Here is an 18,920-nt window from a genome sequence, read left to right on the forward strand (position 1 = left end):
TTAATACTCTCTATATTTTTGTAATCTTGCAGGCTTCTTGCATCCAAAGAGTGCTACTGAAGTTTTCAAAAGCCATCTTTGATTTTGCCATTATGGCAAACATATAAATATTTATTGATTAAAGTGGCATTTCTGAAAGTTACAGCTGACATTCTGGCTTTTCTGAGTCCACAAGGAATGAGGTAAGTTTTTAATGTGTTCCATTTTTTGCTCAAAGAGCAATATTAATAATAAAGCTAAAGGGTTACCAGTTTCTAAACCTCCCTCCCCATGATTATTTGAAAATGATCTAATGAAGGAAAGCTCAAAGAGATCAGGAATTTCATAGCTAAAGGACTGAGACAAAATAGTAAAAGTTCCACAGTTTTGTAAGTATTTAATATACAAATATAAAATCAAATGCTAAGAAAAATGGACTAAAAAGATACTTACCTTCCATTGTGTCAGTTTTTTTCCATCTCTACTTCTAATAAACTCACATAAATATATAATATCTAATGGCATTTAATGTGAAAATGCAGTGACTGTTACTGTGTTGCTGGTACCATGACATTGATAGAGATGGTTTTCAGAAATTGTGCTTACCACAGATGTTTTAAGAGATGATCTTATCTTTTGTAAGTACTTGAGTGCTTATAAAGAAAATAGTTAATGAACAGAATTATTGGTTACCTCCAAAATATGCTCTTAGTCAATGTAACCCTGATCAAAATGGTTAACTATAAAATCTGTCTGAAGACGTTATCATTTACTAGCACAAAAAGTCAAAATTGTCCTATAGATTTTTTTTTTCTGCTCTTGCTCTCAATGTTAATTACAACATTTCTAAGTACAAATACCTAATTAAAAAAATATAAAATTCTTTTCTTTTATTCTTCATTCATCCTCCATTGCCAGAGAAGTCATCAATAGCACATTCATATCAAGATTTGTATTTGAGAATTGCTTCTGAGCCAAGAGATTGGAAAACACAGATAAAACCTGTAATTTTTAACATCATAATTCGTTGTGATCTTTAACCATATCTAGATCCAAAACAGATTCAGTTAAACAAGTTGCCAGTGTCTTAGTTTATGAAATGTTTGTTGTCGACTGTTGATTTAATGGATGGAATTTAAAATTAATTTCCTTCTTTTTTTTTTTCAGTGCAATGACTGTGGCCAGTGAAACCCAGCCTAGTTCATATGGAGTGGCTATGGCTATGCTCTTGCTCTGTTTTTTGTCTTTTTCTCACAAACCATTCTCCATTAATTATACCATTGGAACAACATTCTTACAGCAGTCAAAATCAAGACTGCAGTTGTTGGCCTGATCTACAAAAAGGTATCCTTCTACTTTTTCAAAACAAAACCTAAAATACACACAGTGTTAAAAGACAACATACTTACTTAGCCTGATCAAAACCTGTTACGCTCTGGTGACAGGCTGACAAACTGACATTGTATTTTGATGATTGTTTATTTATAATAATTTTGAATTTCAGCAGAATTTCTCTTGTAACACTGTAATCCTGAAATTACGTATTTTTTGTCAGCCGCCTGTACAGACATGATATTGGAAGTACATGTAAAAACTAAACTCTCTCTATTTTGGTTATGGCTTAATTCCCCAAATTTACTGAATAACATGGGGTTGGATATCTGGGAAAAACTAAGGGTATACAGGATCACTGTTTTTTGTAGTAGTGAGTAAGAGAGGTTGAATTTTGCCACACTGTCTCCTTCAGAGGTTACAGTTTTCCATGATTTTAGTGAAATTGCTTTTCAGTTCTTTACCTGGTAGTTGCATTGTTTTTCAGATGTTTGAAAGATGACTAACCACTGTGGAAGTCTGATTTACCTCACCTTTAATAAGATATGCTGAGGCAGCAGCATTATTAACTACAGGAAATGCAAGGGCTAATAATGTAGAAGTAAAAGTAGCTGTCTGACCTATAAAAATGCTTGCTATTATCTTAATATGTAGCATCTGAGGTGATAAAGAGTTGAAAGTCTGTTTCACCAGGTTCAGCTGTGCCCTAATTGTTGGCCTTTTAGCCAGGTTGCCTTTTAGTTAGCCTTTTAGTCCAGGTTGCTGATTCAGGCAACTTAGGAGGACTACAAGGATGTCATGAGGGAGGGAGAAAATCAAAAGGGCCAAGATCCAACCAAATAAGGCTACTGCCATAAAAGGCAATAAAAATATTTTTGTAAATGCATCAGCAACAAAAGTGGGTTAAAGATAATCTCCATCTTTTATTGAATGGGAAGGAACAGTGACAAAGGCTGAGGCTTCAGTGGGAATCCTCTCCATTTCCTCTCCCTTTGTCCAGCACTCTTCAGCTCAAACCAATGGCTTAAAATAGGTCTCACCTGTGTTCCTTGATCCCATGCCTGATGTTGACCAGCCCTAACCTGGCAGCCTATTTCTCTGCACAAACATTTAGCAAAGTGGACAAGAGGTTTAACTTAAATTTTATATCTTCTTCATTAGAACTGCCAAATTCATGAAGCATTACTTCAGTATCTTACAGGGATAAGAATTTCCACAGATTTCATTAAAATACTTTTCTCATTTTTCTTTTCTTTACTCTCTTCTCCACTTAACATTTTCCCTGTTCAACATCATCTTGCTGCATTTAGTATTGGAGTTTCCTTATCTGAAATATTTTTGAAGTAGAAAGTTGGGAAACAGAATTTTAAAACCCTGATTTATTTTTTATTGCATACAGTACCTTCTCTTTACTCTGAGTCTGAAAGGAAACACCATTCAGGGCTAAACCAAGGTCCTTCCTGTAATGACCCTTGTAGTTAAAAAGTTCTCTAATTCCTTTATCAGGCCAGCCCACTGGTGGTCTTTTAGACAATATTCCCACTGAACCATGTGTGAGCTGTACAGCTTCTGAGAGAGCTGGACTGGGAGCTGTGAAACTGAATTCACTCTATCCTATAATTCCCTATATCTATATAATTTTTCATTTAGAATGCATAGCATGGAAAGTTGCAGTCTCATAAAACTTTCTGCTTCAGGTTGGAATTCTTGGAAGAACAGAAGCTGGTAAATCAATGTTCACAAATTGCTTATTTAGAGTTCTGGAGGGATGTGAAGGCAAAGTAATTATTGATGGAATTGATACATCACCTATTGGACTCCATGACCTGAGATTTCCATGAGTGGAAATCTTAACAATACTCCACAGGTGAGATGTGTTTGAGAGATAACTACTTATTCATATTTGAGTAACACAAGACATCCAATTTTTGAGAGGAATTATAACCTCTGAGTCCACAGGCAGCCAACAGACAGAGGTACCAGTGGAATTTTGGCAATTGTATGGAAGAAGCTTCAAAACATGGAGACCACAAGTATGACATTAGATTTTATATGCTGTGTTCAGTTTAACAGTCTTAGCTAGAACAGCTACATATGGTGTTTTCAAGTTCCACCTGAGGGCAAAAAATATTTTAAAATAGGTCCAGCTATGTTTGAAGCCTGTAGGGAATAAAGTGATGTATACACAAATTATGTATTATGTATTTAAATCAATCTGCTGTGGTCTGTCATGTAGAGCTTACTTCTTACTTCAGAAGAGGGCAGGAAACTCAAGATTAGGTTGTGTATCATTAGGATTGTCTTCATGCTGGTAAACTGATTTATGTTGAAATGCTCTAGTATAAAGTAAAACCTAGGACACAAATTGAATCGCCATTGAAGTCTTTCTGTACATTCCCTGAATGCCATTAATAAAAACATTTTTGTGAATGAATGATGTTAACATCACTTGCAATTGATTTATCTGATGATTTTCAAAGGCAGGCTTTGTTTTTTTCCTCCTTTTAGGAGCTTTAACCTTGGTAACCTTTCCTGTGTGTATCTACCCACAGACCATGCATAGAGATGATGCTAATATTTAAAACAAAATAGATTGGGTCTTTCCAAGAAAGAGATGACTAAAAGAACATACCTCAAGATTCCTGCAAATCTTTGGCTGCTTTTCCTTTGGGAACTGTATTACGTTGGAGGAATGGCAAATTCACCATTTTTTATCATAATTTCTAATTTTGCTACAGCTTTTTGATATAACTGTATTCTCAAAAATGAGAATATAAGACCAAAATGGATTATGCCACAGGTCTTCAGAACACAATATTTGGTTGTAACGTTTGTCTTGTTTTAAGCAGCTAGTGCTCTACAAATCTGCACAGCATCTGACAGTCGTGAATTCCACAGTATTTTCTCATCTGCAGTTGTGAGTTTGATTTATTGTGGATAGAGTATATTGGATCCACATCCAGACAACCAAACTGAGAGGAACCCAATAATGCAGTGAACTTACAGGCTAGGTTCAGAATAGAACTGAAAGGTGGAAAAGAGGGAGACTGAAGCTTGTGAAGAGTAGGTGGAGTCTGGAGTGTTAAACTGCATAGGTCAGGAGAGTGGAGGAATGTAAAAATCTGGGACAGAAACAAGGGCGTGGCAAATACCAAAGCTGACAGTGTACATGCAACTTCCTCAGATCAGCCAAATACACCTCATACAAACAGCTTTTAAGAATCACATTAAAGTACAGATTTTCAAATTACTTTAATGTTGTTCTAGTGCAAGTAACATGAAGTTTAAATGAAGAACAGGCACAAGCTCTGCTACCACTTCAACTGTCCTGTTTGGTCACCAAGTTCCCTCAAAATTGTCACCATTCTGTTGGCATGTAACTTGATAGTAGTGACTGTTGGCCTCTTATGCCTGTGGGGTTACATCCACTGTGACTGCACTTGGTCATAGTGTCTGTTCACCATCTCTAGGAGCATTAGTTCAGTCTATAAATCGCTGCAGGTATTCATGTTGCTGAATATATCACCCTTCCTATCGGAAATTAAGGGTATTTAACTTAGAGTCATGGCTTTATAATTTTTCTTAACAGTGCTCATGAATGTAGTCTCCAGTGCTCTACAAACCTAAGTATAGTAATAATTCATGTGTTGTGGCAGTTGCCAGGTGCTGGGCAGGTCATTAGTCAGCCACAAAATCAGAGCACAGAGAATGCACAAGAAATCTCTTGCCCTTTATATTTCACCTTAATGAAGAGCTGAGCTCACAGAGATTGCACGCAATTTTTGTCCTCCCATTCACCAGCTTCAAACTGTTACAATTTCCCTTACAAAGATCCATCCCCAAGATTATTTGTCTCAGTTCCTTCTGTTAATGTAAGGATTTATGACAGCCTGTTTTAGGATCATGTTGGAATTATGCATTCATGTTCTGCTGCTATTTGGGACCCCCTGTTGTTTCCTGGGACACTGTTGTTGTTCCCCTCTTGTTTTCTGGGACACTGCAGTCAAATCTGGATCCTCTTGGCAAACACTCTGATCTTGAACTGTGGGAGGTGCTGGAACTATATGACTTAAAGGATTTTGTCCTGTCACTGCCAAAGAAGCTCCTCCATGAGATGTTGGAAAGTGGTGAAAATCTCAGGTATATAATCAAGAAAGTGCTAATGCTGTTATTTTCCAGTACTGTAAAACTGTGTGATCTTCCAGAGAATTTACTTCAGAAGGTATCAGGATAGCAATGACACATCTCCTGTCATTTTTAGTAGAACTATTCTGGTAGTGCAAGTTTCTTTGAGATGAACAACTGGTCACAGTGGTATAAATTCTGATGGCCTGTGCTGTATGGGAAGCCAAGGGAGTGGACTATTTTCAGCTGAAGTGTATAAGGAAGTGTAAAGAAGGGGGAGTGTGGTGTTGCAATTCATGCAGCACCTCATTATATTTAGGTAGAAAAGAGCTCATTTATTTAAATTTAAAAAAACAAACCAAAAACCCAACAACAACGACAACAAAAAACCCAAACAAAATAACCCCCAACAAATTAGAAACCCACCAAAGTGGAGAGAGCTTATTCTTTTGTTCTGTTTGCTTAGGCAAAATAACTGAGTTTGAACTTTAAATCATTAAGCCATAGTTGTGTAAGGAAGGTGACACTCAGAATAAAAGAACTCTAAAATGAGGAGACAAGTATTGAAGATTTCAGCAGCAAAGGGACAGGTCTTAAATAGCGTACTGACTATCAACCTGAATTTTTCTGACTGATCATTTTCAGGAGGACATTTCTAGAAGGCACACACTACAGCTAACATATAGAAGTATCCAAACTTTTACACTGAACATTATTAAAAAGTGGTTCAGCATTCAATCTGACTCATTCCGAGTGCCCACTATAATGTGAATATAGAAACCGAAGACTGGGTTTAAGATTCAAAGTTCAGACAGAGTTCAGGGTGTTGAAGAGTCCTACCTTAACTACTATTGATTTGCTGAGAAAGATGAAAGAAGATTCCAAAGAGGATGAACATACTTCAGTAATCTTCTCAGAAGCATAAGGCGTTGTTAGGAAAGGTGTACAGACATACTCCAAGATAATCTCATCTTTATCTTGTGCTCCCTTTCCTCCATGTGCCTGACTTGCCCTTCTCAAATGTATTTTTAACAGTGTTGAGCAGAGACAGCTGGTCTGTCTGGCCTGTGCTTTGCTATGAAAGATAAAAATCCTGGTCCTAGATGAGGTGACAACTTCTGTTGAAATGGAAACAGATAACTTTGTGCAGTCTACCATCAAAAGAGAGTTTCACAACTGCACGGTGTTAACTACAGCCCACAGGTTACACAGTCATGGATTCAGAGAGGTATATTTTGATAAGCCATTTGCAAAATAAACTACTTCCTTGACATGTGTTCCCATAATCCAGAGATATCTGTACTAATATTTCTGAAGAGTTGATTTTTCTTCTGTAATCCTTCTGCTCTTTTATTGTAGAGTACCTGTTCTGGATGCAGGAAGGATTCTAGAATATGATACACCACAGAATTTGTTACAACAAAAGGTGCCTTTTCTGAAGTGGATGCAGGGGCTGGGATAAGAAGAAAAAGAAAACTGAGTGAATTCTGAAGGAACACTCAAGGGATCTCTGGCATTCCATATATATAGGTGCAATATTTTATATTCCATACAGAACAACTGACTTACTCGAGAGCTCCTCGCAGCATTGCTGTTTACTACAGCTACAATTGATCAGGTTTCTTAAAATTCTGATTTTATACAAATCACTTTTTATTATACAGGCACTGGGACAACAGAATGAAGCAGGGATTTTCATGGCATATGTTTAAACTGTTGCAGTAGTAAAGACTGATTGAAAAATAAATCTTGCTGTTGACATGCTGGTTTTAATTAACTTGAAATAAGTTGCTCTGACATTTTGCTCATTTAATTAATAATTCTTATTATGATTACACATTCAGGCAAAAACAAAACTGCTTGTGTGGACACAGAGACAGATACCACTTGGAGCTGATTTTTAGGGTATGCACATCCCCACATATACTTAGGTAGTTCTTGAGGTAATAAATGTGCCCTATTAAGTCGGTTTTCCTTTTGTGATTTCTGAAAAACTGAAAACAACATCTTACATATCTAATTGAGTGATACAAAATTCCATTGTGAAAGAATTCCAAAAAATGCAGTCAGGTGGATCTGCCTCTTTGCTATTAAATATTAATTTAAGCCTCCATACTAATTACAGAAGCAGGACAGGTTATGTACACTTTCTTGAAGTGTCAGCTAAATCTATCTGCTTCTGAAGGCCACATAAATAGTGATTTCTGTCTTTATTGCATTCCCTGAAGCTCTTGAAATTTAATACCAACGCAACCAATGCAGTCAATATTCTCTTAAGATAAGATCCCCATCAACTGCTTAAAAAAAATCCCCAACAAACTAAATAAAGTTCCTGTGTATAGCCCTGTTCTATTAGTTAATATTGACACCTGGTGTATCAACTACAACCTTAATTTCTTGCCCAAGAGAAAGTTTTGGGCATACAGGCTAGGGAAGGTATCCTTCAGTACCACAGGAACCAATCCATTTTGAAAGGTCCAGAGCAAAGAGTCTGAGTAGAGGCATCGGTGCATGGCAATTTTTACTTTATTTACTTTTATTTGTGGGGAGGGCTTTCTGTGCTTAGTGCCAGGCTGACGTAACCTTTCAATTCCAGCTACCTTCAGACTGCAGCTGGGAGAGCTGCAGACTGAACAATGGCAAAACCTGAGAGAAAAGAAAATGCTGGACTAGCATAGCAAAGCCATTCCTTCTCTTCCAGCAAGCTGTACACCTCACATTTGACCACAACTTAAGAAAAAGGGGTGCAGTGGAAGCAGAGGCAGGAGGAAATGATCCTGCTGTGCCTCCATGCAGCAATAGCTTCCCAAAGCAAAGCCCCTAACAGGCTTAGGGTGGGCAGAGAAAGGCACTTTTGCCTTAAGCACATCAGCCAGGGTCTGCAGCCTCCTCTCCCTCTCCCATGTTGGAGACTCCCTCTAGGAAACCAAGAAGGGCCATCTGGCTGAGTTCAGAACTGACTCAACCCACCATGGCACCAGCCAGCACAAACAAAGCCATGTGGTAGATCTGCAGCTTGGCACACACCTTACCCCCCTTTACCTTCCTCCTCCCAGCAGAAATTCCCTGAGCTTCCTTGGTATTTGTGTTCGAGTTTTGTCCTGTGGGACCACTCATATGAAGAGTGGGACAGGCAGGGGACCAGAGCAGACCTGCAGAATGAGGCTCATACGGGGCCAGGACTCCGTCATTCCTTTTCACAGGAAGGAGCACGGAGCAGAACCTGCTTATGCTCTGCTCCCACTTCATTCCCCACAGCGCTCAAAAATCCCACATGCACCACCCTCTCAGGAGCTGCTTCCCTCAGCCCTGTTCCTCCTCCTTGCTTTACACTTTCCTGGCAGTATCACAGGAAAAACTGGAAAGAACTTGAGCAGGAACTCCCCCTTTCCCTCACAGGAAGAGACAGTTTCTGCTTTTTGCCAACTTTGCAACATTTATGAAAAACTGCAATTGTTCAGGCTCTGCAGACTGTACAGATCTCCAAGACAAGGCAGATGTAGAAACTCTCACAGCTGACACAAGCTCATCTTCTGTGCTTCAAAGGAATTTGGGGAAGACAGAGAATTTCCTTGAGAAAGTGAAAGAAGACAAATCCAAGGGGTAGAAATTGTTTTTATTAAAAAAATCTAAAATGGTATTTATAAAATGCATTTCATCATCTGCACTGGGAAATAATTAGGGAACATATAACTGTTAAAGTCTCTTGATGCTTTCAGAATTTCAACTTCCCAAACAAACCTTAGCAAGAGAAATTTGTTACACACCTACCACCACAGGCAGTCGTAAGGATTACAGAAAGATTTCAGCCTTCAAATATCAACTGTTTTACAGAAAGACTTTTGGTAAGCAGCACATGTGCATACCTGGAAATATCCACTTGGTGCACTGGACTAGTCTTTAAAATTCAATTTTTTGTGCCAAAATACAGTATTAAAAGATACAAAATAAATAATTCAGAAAATTTAATAAATAAGGATGCATTGTGATATCCAGTGTACACTAACTACTCTACTAAAAAATCCAACCTGTATAGAAATCTGAATAAATACCTTTCTGTGAATTTAATTTTCACAAGTTAACAACCTGCCCTTCCCTTCCAGTTCCCAGATTAACACTGAAGTAGATTTAACTCCCTAGGGTAAAGGAGAATGTGGAAAAAAAATAAAAGTACTTCATTTATTTGCTTTGAGAGTTTTAACAGCTCCTACCTAACTTATCCCAAAACCGCAAAAGCTTTTATCATTTAACTTCCCTGTGATGTGGTTCTTTTTCTATATAGGTCTGCTTGTTTTACACAGTGCATTAAAGACACAAAGACCAAAGTTGTACTGTAACTCCAGTGGATTTTGAGATGAACTTACAGCAGGGCAGAAGGAAAGGCCACAATGACTCTAAAGACATCAGTACAGATGTTGAACACACACATTTATATCTGCAAAGCAAAGGCTCCCAACAGCAACTGAGGACTGTGCTGCATATTGGCATTCATCCATGGTGTCACTGAAGAGGCACTTCTTTCACTGCATGAGTTTTACTTCATGGAAGTTCCATACAGATTTAGTTGGGGTCACTTTCAAAGAGGCACAAAGGAAGAAAAGAATTCTCAAATAAAAAAATCACTTTGGTTTTCAACTCAGGAAAATTAAACATACGTCAGCAGTACATTGGGAATCCTCTGTGAAGTTAAACAATGCTGATGGAATGGCTGTTTGCAACTATGATTCAATTTAAGAGGTTTTTAATTGGATTACTTCAAAGATGCATTTAGACAACAGCTATGCAAACAGCTGAATCAGCACAACTGATTTATGGCAGTGCCATACTGCCAGGAGAGTAATAAGCCTATTTTAATATAGTCACAGGTTAAAACAATAAATCTAAGCCCCATACTTACCTTAGCAAGGTTAATACAAAATTATTTTGAAGAAGACAAGAAAATCATTAAAACCACCTCTTTACTACAGCTTACCTGATGAAGACTGGGCTGATGGATGTTGAAACCAGTCTTAGTGAATGACACATTTTTTTGGTAGGAAGTTCCAAGCAGATAATAGAATTGAGCTGGTGTTTGATTATTGCTTAATCCCTCCAAAAACAGAACTGTCACCAATTTGGGATTTTTTTAGATCAGTAACGTCTGAAATTCTGAAGTTCTCCTCACACATTTTCAAGGTATCTGGATAGCCACCTATTTGCCTAAAAGAGAGTCCTAAGAAGTGCCACCTCAAACCTCAAGTTACACATAACACTGCTTCTTTCCCAACAGGACTGCTATAACCTCTGTTCAGTTTAGAGTGGGAATATGAAAAAACCTAAACCACATAAGAGCTAAAAAGCACAAAGTAGTTGGGTCAGTTCTCATTTGCTAGGGCTACAGGAACTACATTTCATCCAGGCCATCCCTTCTGTCCCACACTTTCTCCCCAAGGACAGTATGGCTTGGGATACTTCAGGGAGAAGATGTCACACACTTGTAAATGCAGAACGATGAAATTCGTGTCGGTCAAATTCAAGGGAAAACAGGCAGGTGTGGCTTCGAGATACATAAAATCACCATAGTTTTAAAATAAGGCAGGAGCAGTTATGAATATTTGGCAACATACCCTTGTTCTCTGTGGAGAATATCAGTGGTAAAACAGCAACACCTGTGTTTAACCATCACAACCAGGTCAGGAATGAAGCCCTTGGAGACCAAGAAAATGCACTGGCAAGAGCTATGTTTTCAATGAGGTTTCCTAATCATGGGACAATTTGCCACGGAGCCTCAGCAATACCATTATGCTGTTATGAACAGCAGAAGAATTAAGAGAATACCTCAGTCTCATTTAAACTGCAAGATGACTTTAGGAAAGGTGCTTAAATGTTTGAATGGCTCAATCTAATAAATAAGTGTAAGCTGAACGCTGCCAGCGCTCTGTGCGTTGACGCCGCTTCACAGTCCTTCCAAGCAAGTACACTGGACCCAGAAATACCTCAGCACCACATCGTCTCAAACCTTTGGTCACACTCCCTTTACATTTTAAATACACACCGCTTCAGGATTTGCTAATAAAATTTAGCAAGAAAATGTGGGTGTGTCATCACTGGCATTTTCATCCAATATCCCATCTCCAAGTAAACACGGCACACTTCAGAACTCATTTGTACCTTTAAAGTAACATCAAGCTTTAGCAAAGGCAGGTGTCCAGTAACACCGAATGGGAACAGGTGAAAATTGAATAGAATGTGGCTAAGATTAGGTCCCATTGCCAGTCAGATAAGTATCCTTTTGGAGAGCTGGAATGACACTGAGAAGAGTTTTTCTTCAGTTAAAATTAGTCTTCCGTAAATGCTTGTTAGGGATTTCTATAGCACTGACTTGGAGAGGCCAGGACCCAGCAAGAATTCCTGCTTGGATGGCTACGCCCGTCACCACTGCCAGGTCGGGATCTACAGAGGTGTTGGGTTCCTTTCCAAAGAAGTCCCGAATAACTTCCCTAATTTTGGGAATCCGCGTGGACCCTCCAACTAACACAATTTCATCCACTTCTGCTTTGTGCAGGTGCCCTTCCTGCAACACTTGCTCAATGGGCACAAGAATCTTCTCAAAAAGGTCTTCGTTTAACATTTCAAACAGCTTCCGAGAGATCTCTGTTTCAAACACAACTTCAACAAAGTTGTCCTCTACTTTGGAAGTGTCTCCAAGATTTTTCAGGCCTTCTGCATTCTGTGAGGCCTCACCTTTTAGTGCACTATTTATTTTTACCTGGCTTTCTGCAAGTTCTCTTGTAAGCTTGCTTACTGGCAGAGTCAACAGCACTCTCAGTGTAGCTGCCTCATGGACAGTCAGGTTTAATTTAACAGCTTCCACAGCCTGTCTGAGGCGGTGAATCTCCTCTTTTTGTGTTGGCAGAGAACCGTACATTTGACGGAGCTGATCATACAAATACACCATCAACCTCTGGTTGAAATCCTGTCCTCCAAGTTTGTTGTTACCTGAAAGATCAGAATAGAAGGCATCAGACAGAGCAGTTCCAAAGCCCCAGAAAGAAGCACACTGCTTATCTTTCACTGGGAGATGGTGCTCAAGGGCCAGAACAATCACAGAAGGACCACAAGCCCACGAGCTCACAGAGCTGTGACAAGAGACAAAACTGTTGTCCACTGCACACATGATGGATAATAATTTCCACTGTTTTGTTTTGACTGAAAAAAGTAACTCACTTGGTGGACCTCTGTATGACTAAATCAGAGTGAAGTTACTGAACCTTTCTTGCTGTTCCACTCTAACTGGACTGAGCAGCAGCAGCAGTTCACATCAGAAGTTGCTTCCTAAAGGCAGCTGGCACTGGACTACAGTCTGACCAAACAGTGCTGCCAGAGCTCAGTGCCCAGGGATGAATCATTCATACACCAATCACAAAACTTTTGGGTTAACAGCCCGTGCATTCCCAAACCCTGCTCAACTGAACCAGCACCAAATACAAGGCAAGGATGCACCAAAGCACTGATCAGTGATCTGCGAATAGTCCCAGTCTGGGCAACGGTGACAGGAAGATTTTAAACAACTCCAGCCCCCCAAAAGTCCAGCCAAAGTAACTATAACATATACCAGCACTTTATTAATGTGTGCACAAAAGTTAACAGACATGGATAAAATGAAACCACAACTTAACCTTACCCCTCTGGGTCAGCCAAAACCTATGACTTTGTGGTCTTAATTGCTGAAATCAGCCACAAACTTAATTTTAGATGAAAATCAGCTGAGAATGCATTGGGAAAACACTCTGTGACACAGTTGGTATGTTATAAAAAGTCCCTGCAACAGCGACTTCAGGTGCACCTTGCCTCCCTCCCGCTCGTTGAGAAACAAAAGTATTTTTCTCACCTGCCATGGCTCGTGTGATGAACATCCCTCCCATCTTGTTCAACAGAGATACATCCAAAGTTCCTCCACCCAAATCCACCACCAGAACATTAAACACATCAGCTTTGTGGAGACCATAAGCCATAGCAGCAGCTGTGGGCTCATTGATCACTCGCAAAACGCTGAGCCCTATGAAGTGCAGAGACAACAAGCAACACTCAGGTACGCCTCAGAAAATTGCAGTTCTTACATCAGAATGACATCTGCCACTACTTGTTGGGTGTTTTTTTAACCACACTCACCTCAAGTTAAGTGTCAGATCTAAAGGAATTAGTTTCCTAAGCAGTAATATCCAATGAAATCTTTTCCTTACTTAATCCTAAAATAGTACTGCTTCAGCATTAGGGCAAAATCATTAATCATAATGCATCCAAAAACACTGCTTCCAGAGAAACCTTGCTAAGGAGATTTATTTCAGGTACTCTATTTCTGTTTAAATGATTGTCCAAGGGTGCTCAATATAGTCTGCCTATTTGGAGATTATAAAAAAGACTATTTTCCCAGAAGCAAAACTTACTTCCAGCCACGTGTGTCTGCATTAGTGAGCTACACCTTTTGGTACTCAGAAGTTCTCAGCTGTTCCTCACAATAAATCCTTTCTAAACTTCTCTGTCACTGATTCACTGTTTCTATATCCTCCACAAAACCTTACTGTTAGTGAAACAGACCTCAAGGTCTCCAAGAAAAACTCTGGAATAGAGAGACATCACCTGCAATGTTAGCTGCCTTAATGGTAGAATTCCGTTGCCTTTCATCAAACTCTGCTGGCACAGAGATGACTGCCTTGGAAATGGGCATGCCAAGGTTGGCCTCTGCCATTTTCTTCAGTTTCAGCAGCAGCTTAGAGCCAATGCGCTCTGGAGTGATGTGAAAGGTTTCATTAGTTGTCACAGAAAATTCAGCTAATCCATTGTTGTTGACAATCTAGAAGAATAAAGCAACACAACCTCCGAGTGAGAAATCTTCCTATGTTGCCCCACCCCATTCCCACCAAATGTTTTATTTGCATGTAGTCTCTTTATTCTGGAATAATTTAAATGGGCTTTTGCCATTTCTGGATCACTTCTATTCCTTGATTAGGAGGATTATGCAAAACATGCCACTTAAAGGGTCTAAGTATAACCAAACAAATGATATCCACTGTGCCCCCAGTAAAACACATTAAAAAAAGTTAAGATCTAGAAACTGTGCAATCAACTTTCAACACCACATTCAAAGACAGAAGGGATGCTTTTTTAATCATAAGGCTACCTTTCAGGTTTCTGAAAAGAAACAAACAGCTTGGTACTGAAAAAGCTTCTCTTAACAATAATTAAGAAATTAAAAAGACTTCAAAGACCACTTGCAGTACACAATTTTTTTTCCCAAGCAATTCCGCACCATGCTCATTGCTGATCAAGTAAGTTGTAAAGTGCTGAAGGAAAAATACACTGGGACAGAGAATATGTGGCTTTAAAACTTTTTTGGGTTTTGATTTTTTTGGGGGGGAGGTTTGTTGATTTTTGTTTGCTTGTTTGTGTTTTTATTTTACAATTTCACTGATAAGTAAAGTTTCAGCAAAGCACAGTTAGCCTTTCAAATAAGGGACTGGAAGGTTACCCAGAAACACATTTCTGAGTAGGAAAACACAGGGTCCTCTGGAAAGTCATTATCAGCTCTCATGCAGATGTATACAACTTCCACAACCTTTTCCCTCCTCTCTCTGGATACCTCTTATGGTTTTCAGGCACATCAGATTGAGCCAAATGACTCAAAGTCTGAGAAGATGACTAACTACATTTCAGGTGTCATAGAATCAGGCTGGAGGGACCTTATAGCTCCTCTCTTTCCAACCCCCTGCCATGGACAGGGACACCTTCCACTAGACCAGGTTGCTCAGAGCCCCATCCAACCTGGCCTTGAACACTTCTGGGGATGGGGCAGACACAGCTTCTCTGGGCAACCTGTGCAAGAGCCTCACCATCCTCAGAGTAAAGAATGTTTTTCCTAATCTCTAATCTAAAACTAATCTCTATCAGTCTGAAGCCATTCCCCTTTGTCCTGTCACTCCAGACCCTTGTAAATAATCTATCTTTCTTGCAAGCTCCCTTCAGGTGTTGGAAGACCACAATTAGTTCATCCCAAAGACTTTTCCAAGCCAATCCCAATTCTCCCATCCTTTCCCCACAGCAGAGCTGCTCCATCCCTCTGATCCCCTCGGTGCCTCCTCTGTGCTGGCTCCAGCAGGTCCCTGTCCTTGCTGTGCTGGGAGCCCAGAGCTGGATGCAGCCCTGCAGGTGGGGTCTCAGCAGAGCGGGGCAGAGGGGCAGAATCCCCTCCCTGCCCTGCTGCCCACGGGGCTCTGGATGCAGCCCAGCACACGGGGGGTTCTGGGCTCCCAGAGCACATGGCCGGGCCATGGCCACCTCTCACCCACCAGCACCCCCAAGTCCTTCTCCCAGGGCTGCTCTGGATTGCATCCTGCACCTTACTGATTGGAGGGAATTGAAGGTGGTGGCTGCTTACCTTAAAGGGATACCTGCTGCTTTCGCTTTGCAGTTCTTCTGAAGTGAAGACTTTCCCAATGAATCTCTTGGCATCATATATGGTGTTCTGAGGATTAGCATCAGCCAGTTCTAGGCCTTCATAGCCCACGTGCACCCCTGTGTCTGTGAAGGAGACGACGCTGGGGATGCTGTTGTGCCCTCTCTCATCCACGATGACCTTCACGTCCCCACTCCCAGGCAGGAAGACGCCGACAGAGCAGTAGGTGGTGCCGAGGTCGATCCCGATCACTCTGGGGGTGGGCATGGGCAGATACTGCTGTGCCAGGTAGCTGGCTAAGAGCAGGGCCAGCACAGCAGAGCCTGAAACACAGAGTTGGGAACAGCAGGGTTAGAGGATCAAGTCTACAAACCTGCAAGTCAATGCAAATGACACGATGTGACGTACTGCACCTCCTGCAGCATTATTTCACATTCTGGAGCTTGTATAGCTACCTAATTAGTTTTTAATTTCTTTCTCAACAGAGAGTGGCTAGAAGTCAAGAATTTTAGGCATTAAATATTACACTGATTAAGGAAAAAAAGCCCAAGAGATGGCCAAGCCAAAAATATCACCACACTGTAATAATTCTATTTCTATCTGCATGTTTCTGCAGTAACACAGGTTAATTAGTACTTCTGGAGAAGTTGCCTATGGAAGGACCCGAAAAGGACATTGAGTTAATGGGGCTGCCCAAAATCACAGTGAAACAACAAACTCCCAATTCTAACACCTCCAGCTTCACCAGAAGTCTAAAAATAAGGGGAGAGAAACCCATACTAACTCATTCTGTTTCAGCCATAGCTCCCAGAGAAGCATCTTCCCACACCTCTGCATCTTTTCTGTACCTTGAAACCCAAGGGAAGACCAGTTTATGTGCAGCAGTTTGTTGTTTGGTTGATTTTCTCTCAATTTTACTTATAATCAAAAGACACAGGAAAGCCAAAAGTCTAGCATCAAGTGATGCCTTAGATGATTACCAACAAAAAAGCACCAACAAACAAAATCTCACCAAGAAATGTAAATAAGTTAAATTTCAAAGACTGGGTGACCTCTTTTTTTTCTAGCAGGGAAGGGTGATCACAGCAGTGCTTCAAACTGACTGGTCAGAAAGCCCTGGCTTGCTTTGGGCTGCAAATCTTCCCAGGCATTTCCACTGAGCACTTTGGCTTTCACAGAATCCCGCAATGGGTAAGGCTGGAAGGGACCACCGTGGGTCATCTGGTCCCATCCCCCTGCTCAGTCAGGATCGAACTAGAGCACACGGCACAGGATTGTATCCAGATGGTTCTGGAATATCTCCAGTGAGGGAGACTCCACACCCTCTCTGGGTGATCTGTTCCAGTGCCTGGTCACTGCACAGTGAAGAAGTTCTTCCTCATGTTCAGGTGGAACTTTCTGTGTATCAATTCCTGACTTGTCCCATTGCTGGGCACCGCAGAGCAGAGCCTGGTCCATGCTCTGATCCCTCCCTGAAAGCACTGACAGACACTGATGAGGTTGCCTCTCAGTCATCTCTTCTTGAAGCTGAACAGCCCCAGCCCCCTCAGCCTTTGCTTCTAAAAGGTCCAATCCCCTCATCATCTTTGTTGCCCTCCGCTGGACCCGCTCTAGGAGCTCCATCTCACTCCTGTACAGAGGTGCCCAGCAGTGAAGACAGCGGAACACACCGAGCACGGGAAGTTCGTGATACCCTGGAGAGCCGGGGCAACACCGGCGGCAGAAAGACGCGAGAGTGGAAGCAAAAGCCCCGCAAAACCTCCCAGCCCACCGCCTCACCCAGCACAGCCATCTGCCCCGCCATGTCTGCCCGTGGCTCCAGCTGCTGACGGGTCCTTCCGGGCCGCGCGAGGCACTCCGGGAATGGTAGTACGCGTATCCCTCCCGCTCCCCATACGTCAGCTGCTGCTGGAGGCGAGAAAACCACAACTCCCAGTGCACATCGCGGCACAGACGGTTCCGGCGGGTACCAGCCAATGGGCCGGGAGGAGCGCTACCCGTTAGCAAGGGAGGCGGTGTGTACCTTCTCAGGGGCGCATGCGCGGGCCCGGGCGGGATGGTCGCGATGGCTGCTGGGAGCGGTAGTCTCGGGCCCCGGCGCCATGGTGCTGTGCGGCTTCCTGCCGGCATGGGGCGTCAGAGACCGCGGCTGTGGCAGTGCCGGAGCGGAACATCTTCGTTTGTCCCCCTCGGTTTTCAGCTACTAGAAAGTAGCGAGTTCCCTCTGCGAGGGTTTCGAGAGAGCCTGGCCGCGGTGTCTTTCACACAGACAAGAGCCAGGTTCGAAAAGCAGACATTGTTTATTCTGCGCAGGGTGCAAGGTAGAAGCTTTCCACAAATCAAGCGCACCGATTCTCAAAACTTCACAATAAAAACGCATTTCAGCAAACAAATCACAGCTCGCTGGCTGCAAGTTACGTAGCTCTCTTCTTAATGGTGAGGAGGGATTTCCTCCTGGCCCGGCTGGCATTCAGACAAATGAGGAGCATGCAGGTGAAACCTGCCCCTCAGAGCTGCCCTGGAGGGGCAGGATTGGTAGCGCTCTCAGAAATGCAGAATTAAGTACTGTGTGCCTTTGCTTCTCATCACTTGTGCCGCTCCTCTGCTCTTCTCCATTCTCATAAGGAGTAATGGATTTTCAGGTTTTTGCAGAGGGTCTTTCTGTTTCAGGCGGAAGTTTAGGTTAGAAGCTTTTTAAACAGAAAATATTCATAAATGAGTAGCTGGTAGCAAATAGCATAGTGGAAGAAAAGTCCTATTGCAGTTACCATCTCCAGCATCTCTGTTTCTCCTGAGTGATGGAAAGACACATAACCCAAAAGTAATTCCCAGGAGCTCGCTTCTTAAAAGCTTCTTCTATATGCAAAGAAAGTGGCACTGCTTTAACTTAATAGTAAAAAATGTGTTCATCCTCCACTTACGGTTAACATATAGTGATGTGCTTCATTCTCAGCAGGAGAAGGTGGAAACTTCTTTGGAAAGGGAAGAGAAGGTTAAACCATTCAGCCTCCTTAATGATTCACGATCTGACTGTTTTCTAACCAGTTTCTTA

The 18,920-nt window shown here is 41.5% G+C and overlaps 1 protein-coding gene across 1 annotated transcript; it reads right to left on the reverse strand.

Moving 5' to 3' along the window:
- Positions 1–9,091: 9,091 nt before the first annotated feature.
- On the reverse strand, positions 9,092–17,694 carry HSPA13 (heat shock protein family A (Hsp70) member 13). Its single transcript, XM_062511558.1, has 5 exons — positions 17,648–17,694; positions 15,851–16,191; positions 14,056–14,269; positions 13,307–13,474; positions 9,092–12,414 (listed from the first exon to the last, which is right to left on the reverse strand). Exons 1-5 carry the CDS (start codon positions 17,670–17,672, stop codon positions 11,744–11,746), a joined length of 1,419 nt encoding a protein of 472 aa, XP_062367542.1. The 5' UTR covers positions 17,673–17,694; the 3' UTR covers positions 9,092–11,743.
- Positions 17,695–18,920: the final 1,226 nt, after the last annotated feature.

The sequence above is a fragment of the Cinclus cinclus genome, chromosome 2 (genome assembly GCF_963662255.1).
Source record: "Cinclus cinclus chromosome 2, bCinCin1.1, whole genome shotgun sequence".
In the NCBI taxonomy this organism is placed as follows: Eukaryota; Metazoa; Chordata; class Aves; order Passeriformes; family Cinclidae; genus Cinclus; species Cinclus cinclus.

What these genes read in the sequence shown, in the direction of transcription:
- HSPA13 (XM_062511558.1), bottom strand. Translation starts at nt 17,672, where the DNA reads ATGGCGGGGCAGATGGCTGTGCTGG. An exon ending in GGGGCAGATGGCTGTGCTGG is followed by an intron (nt 16,192 to 17,647) that starts GTGAGGCGGTGG and finishes TCTGTGTTTCAG; the next exon opens with GCTCTGCTGTGCTGGCCCTG. An exon ending in GCAGCAGGTATCCCTTTAAG is followed by an intron (nt 14,270 to 15,850) that starts GTAAGCAGCCAC and finishes TTATTCTTCTAG; the next exon opens with ATTGTCAACAACAATGGATT.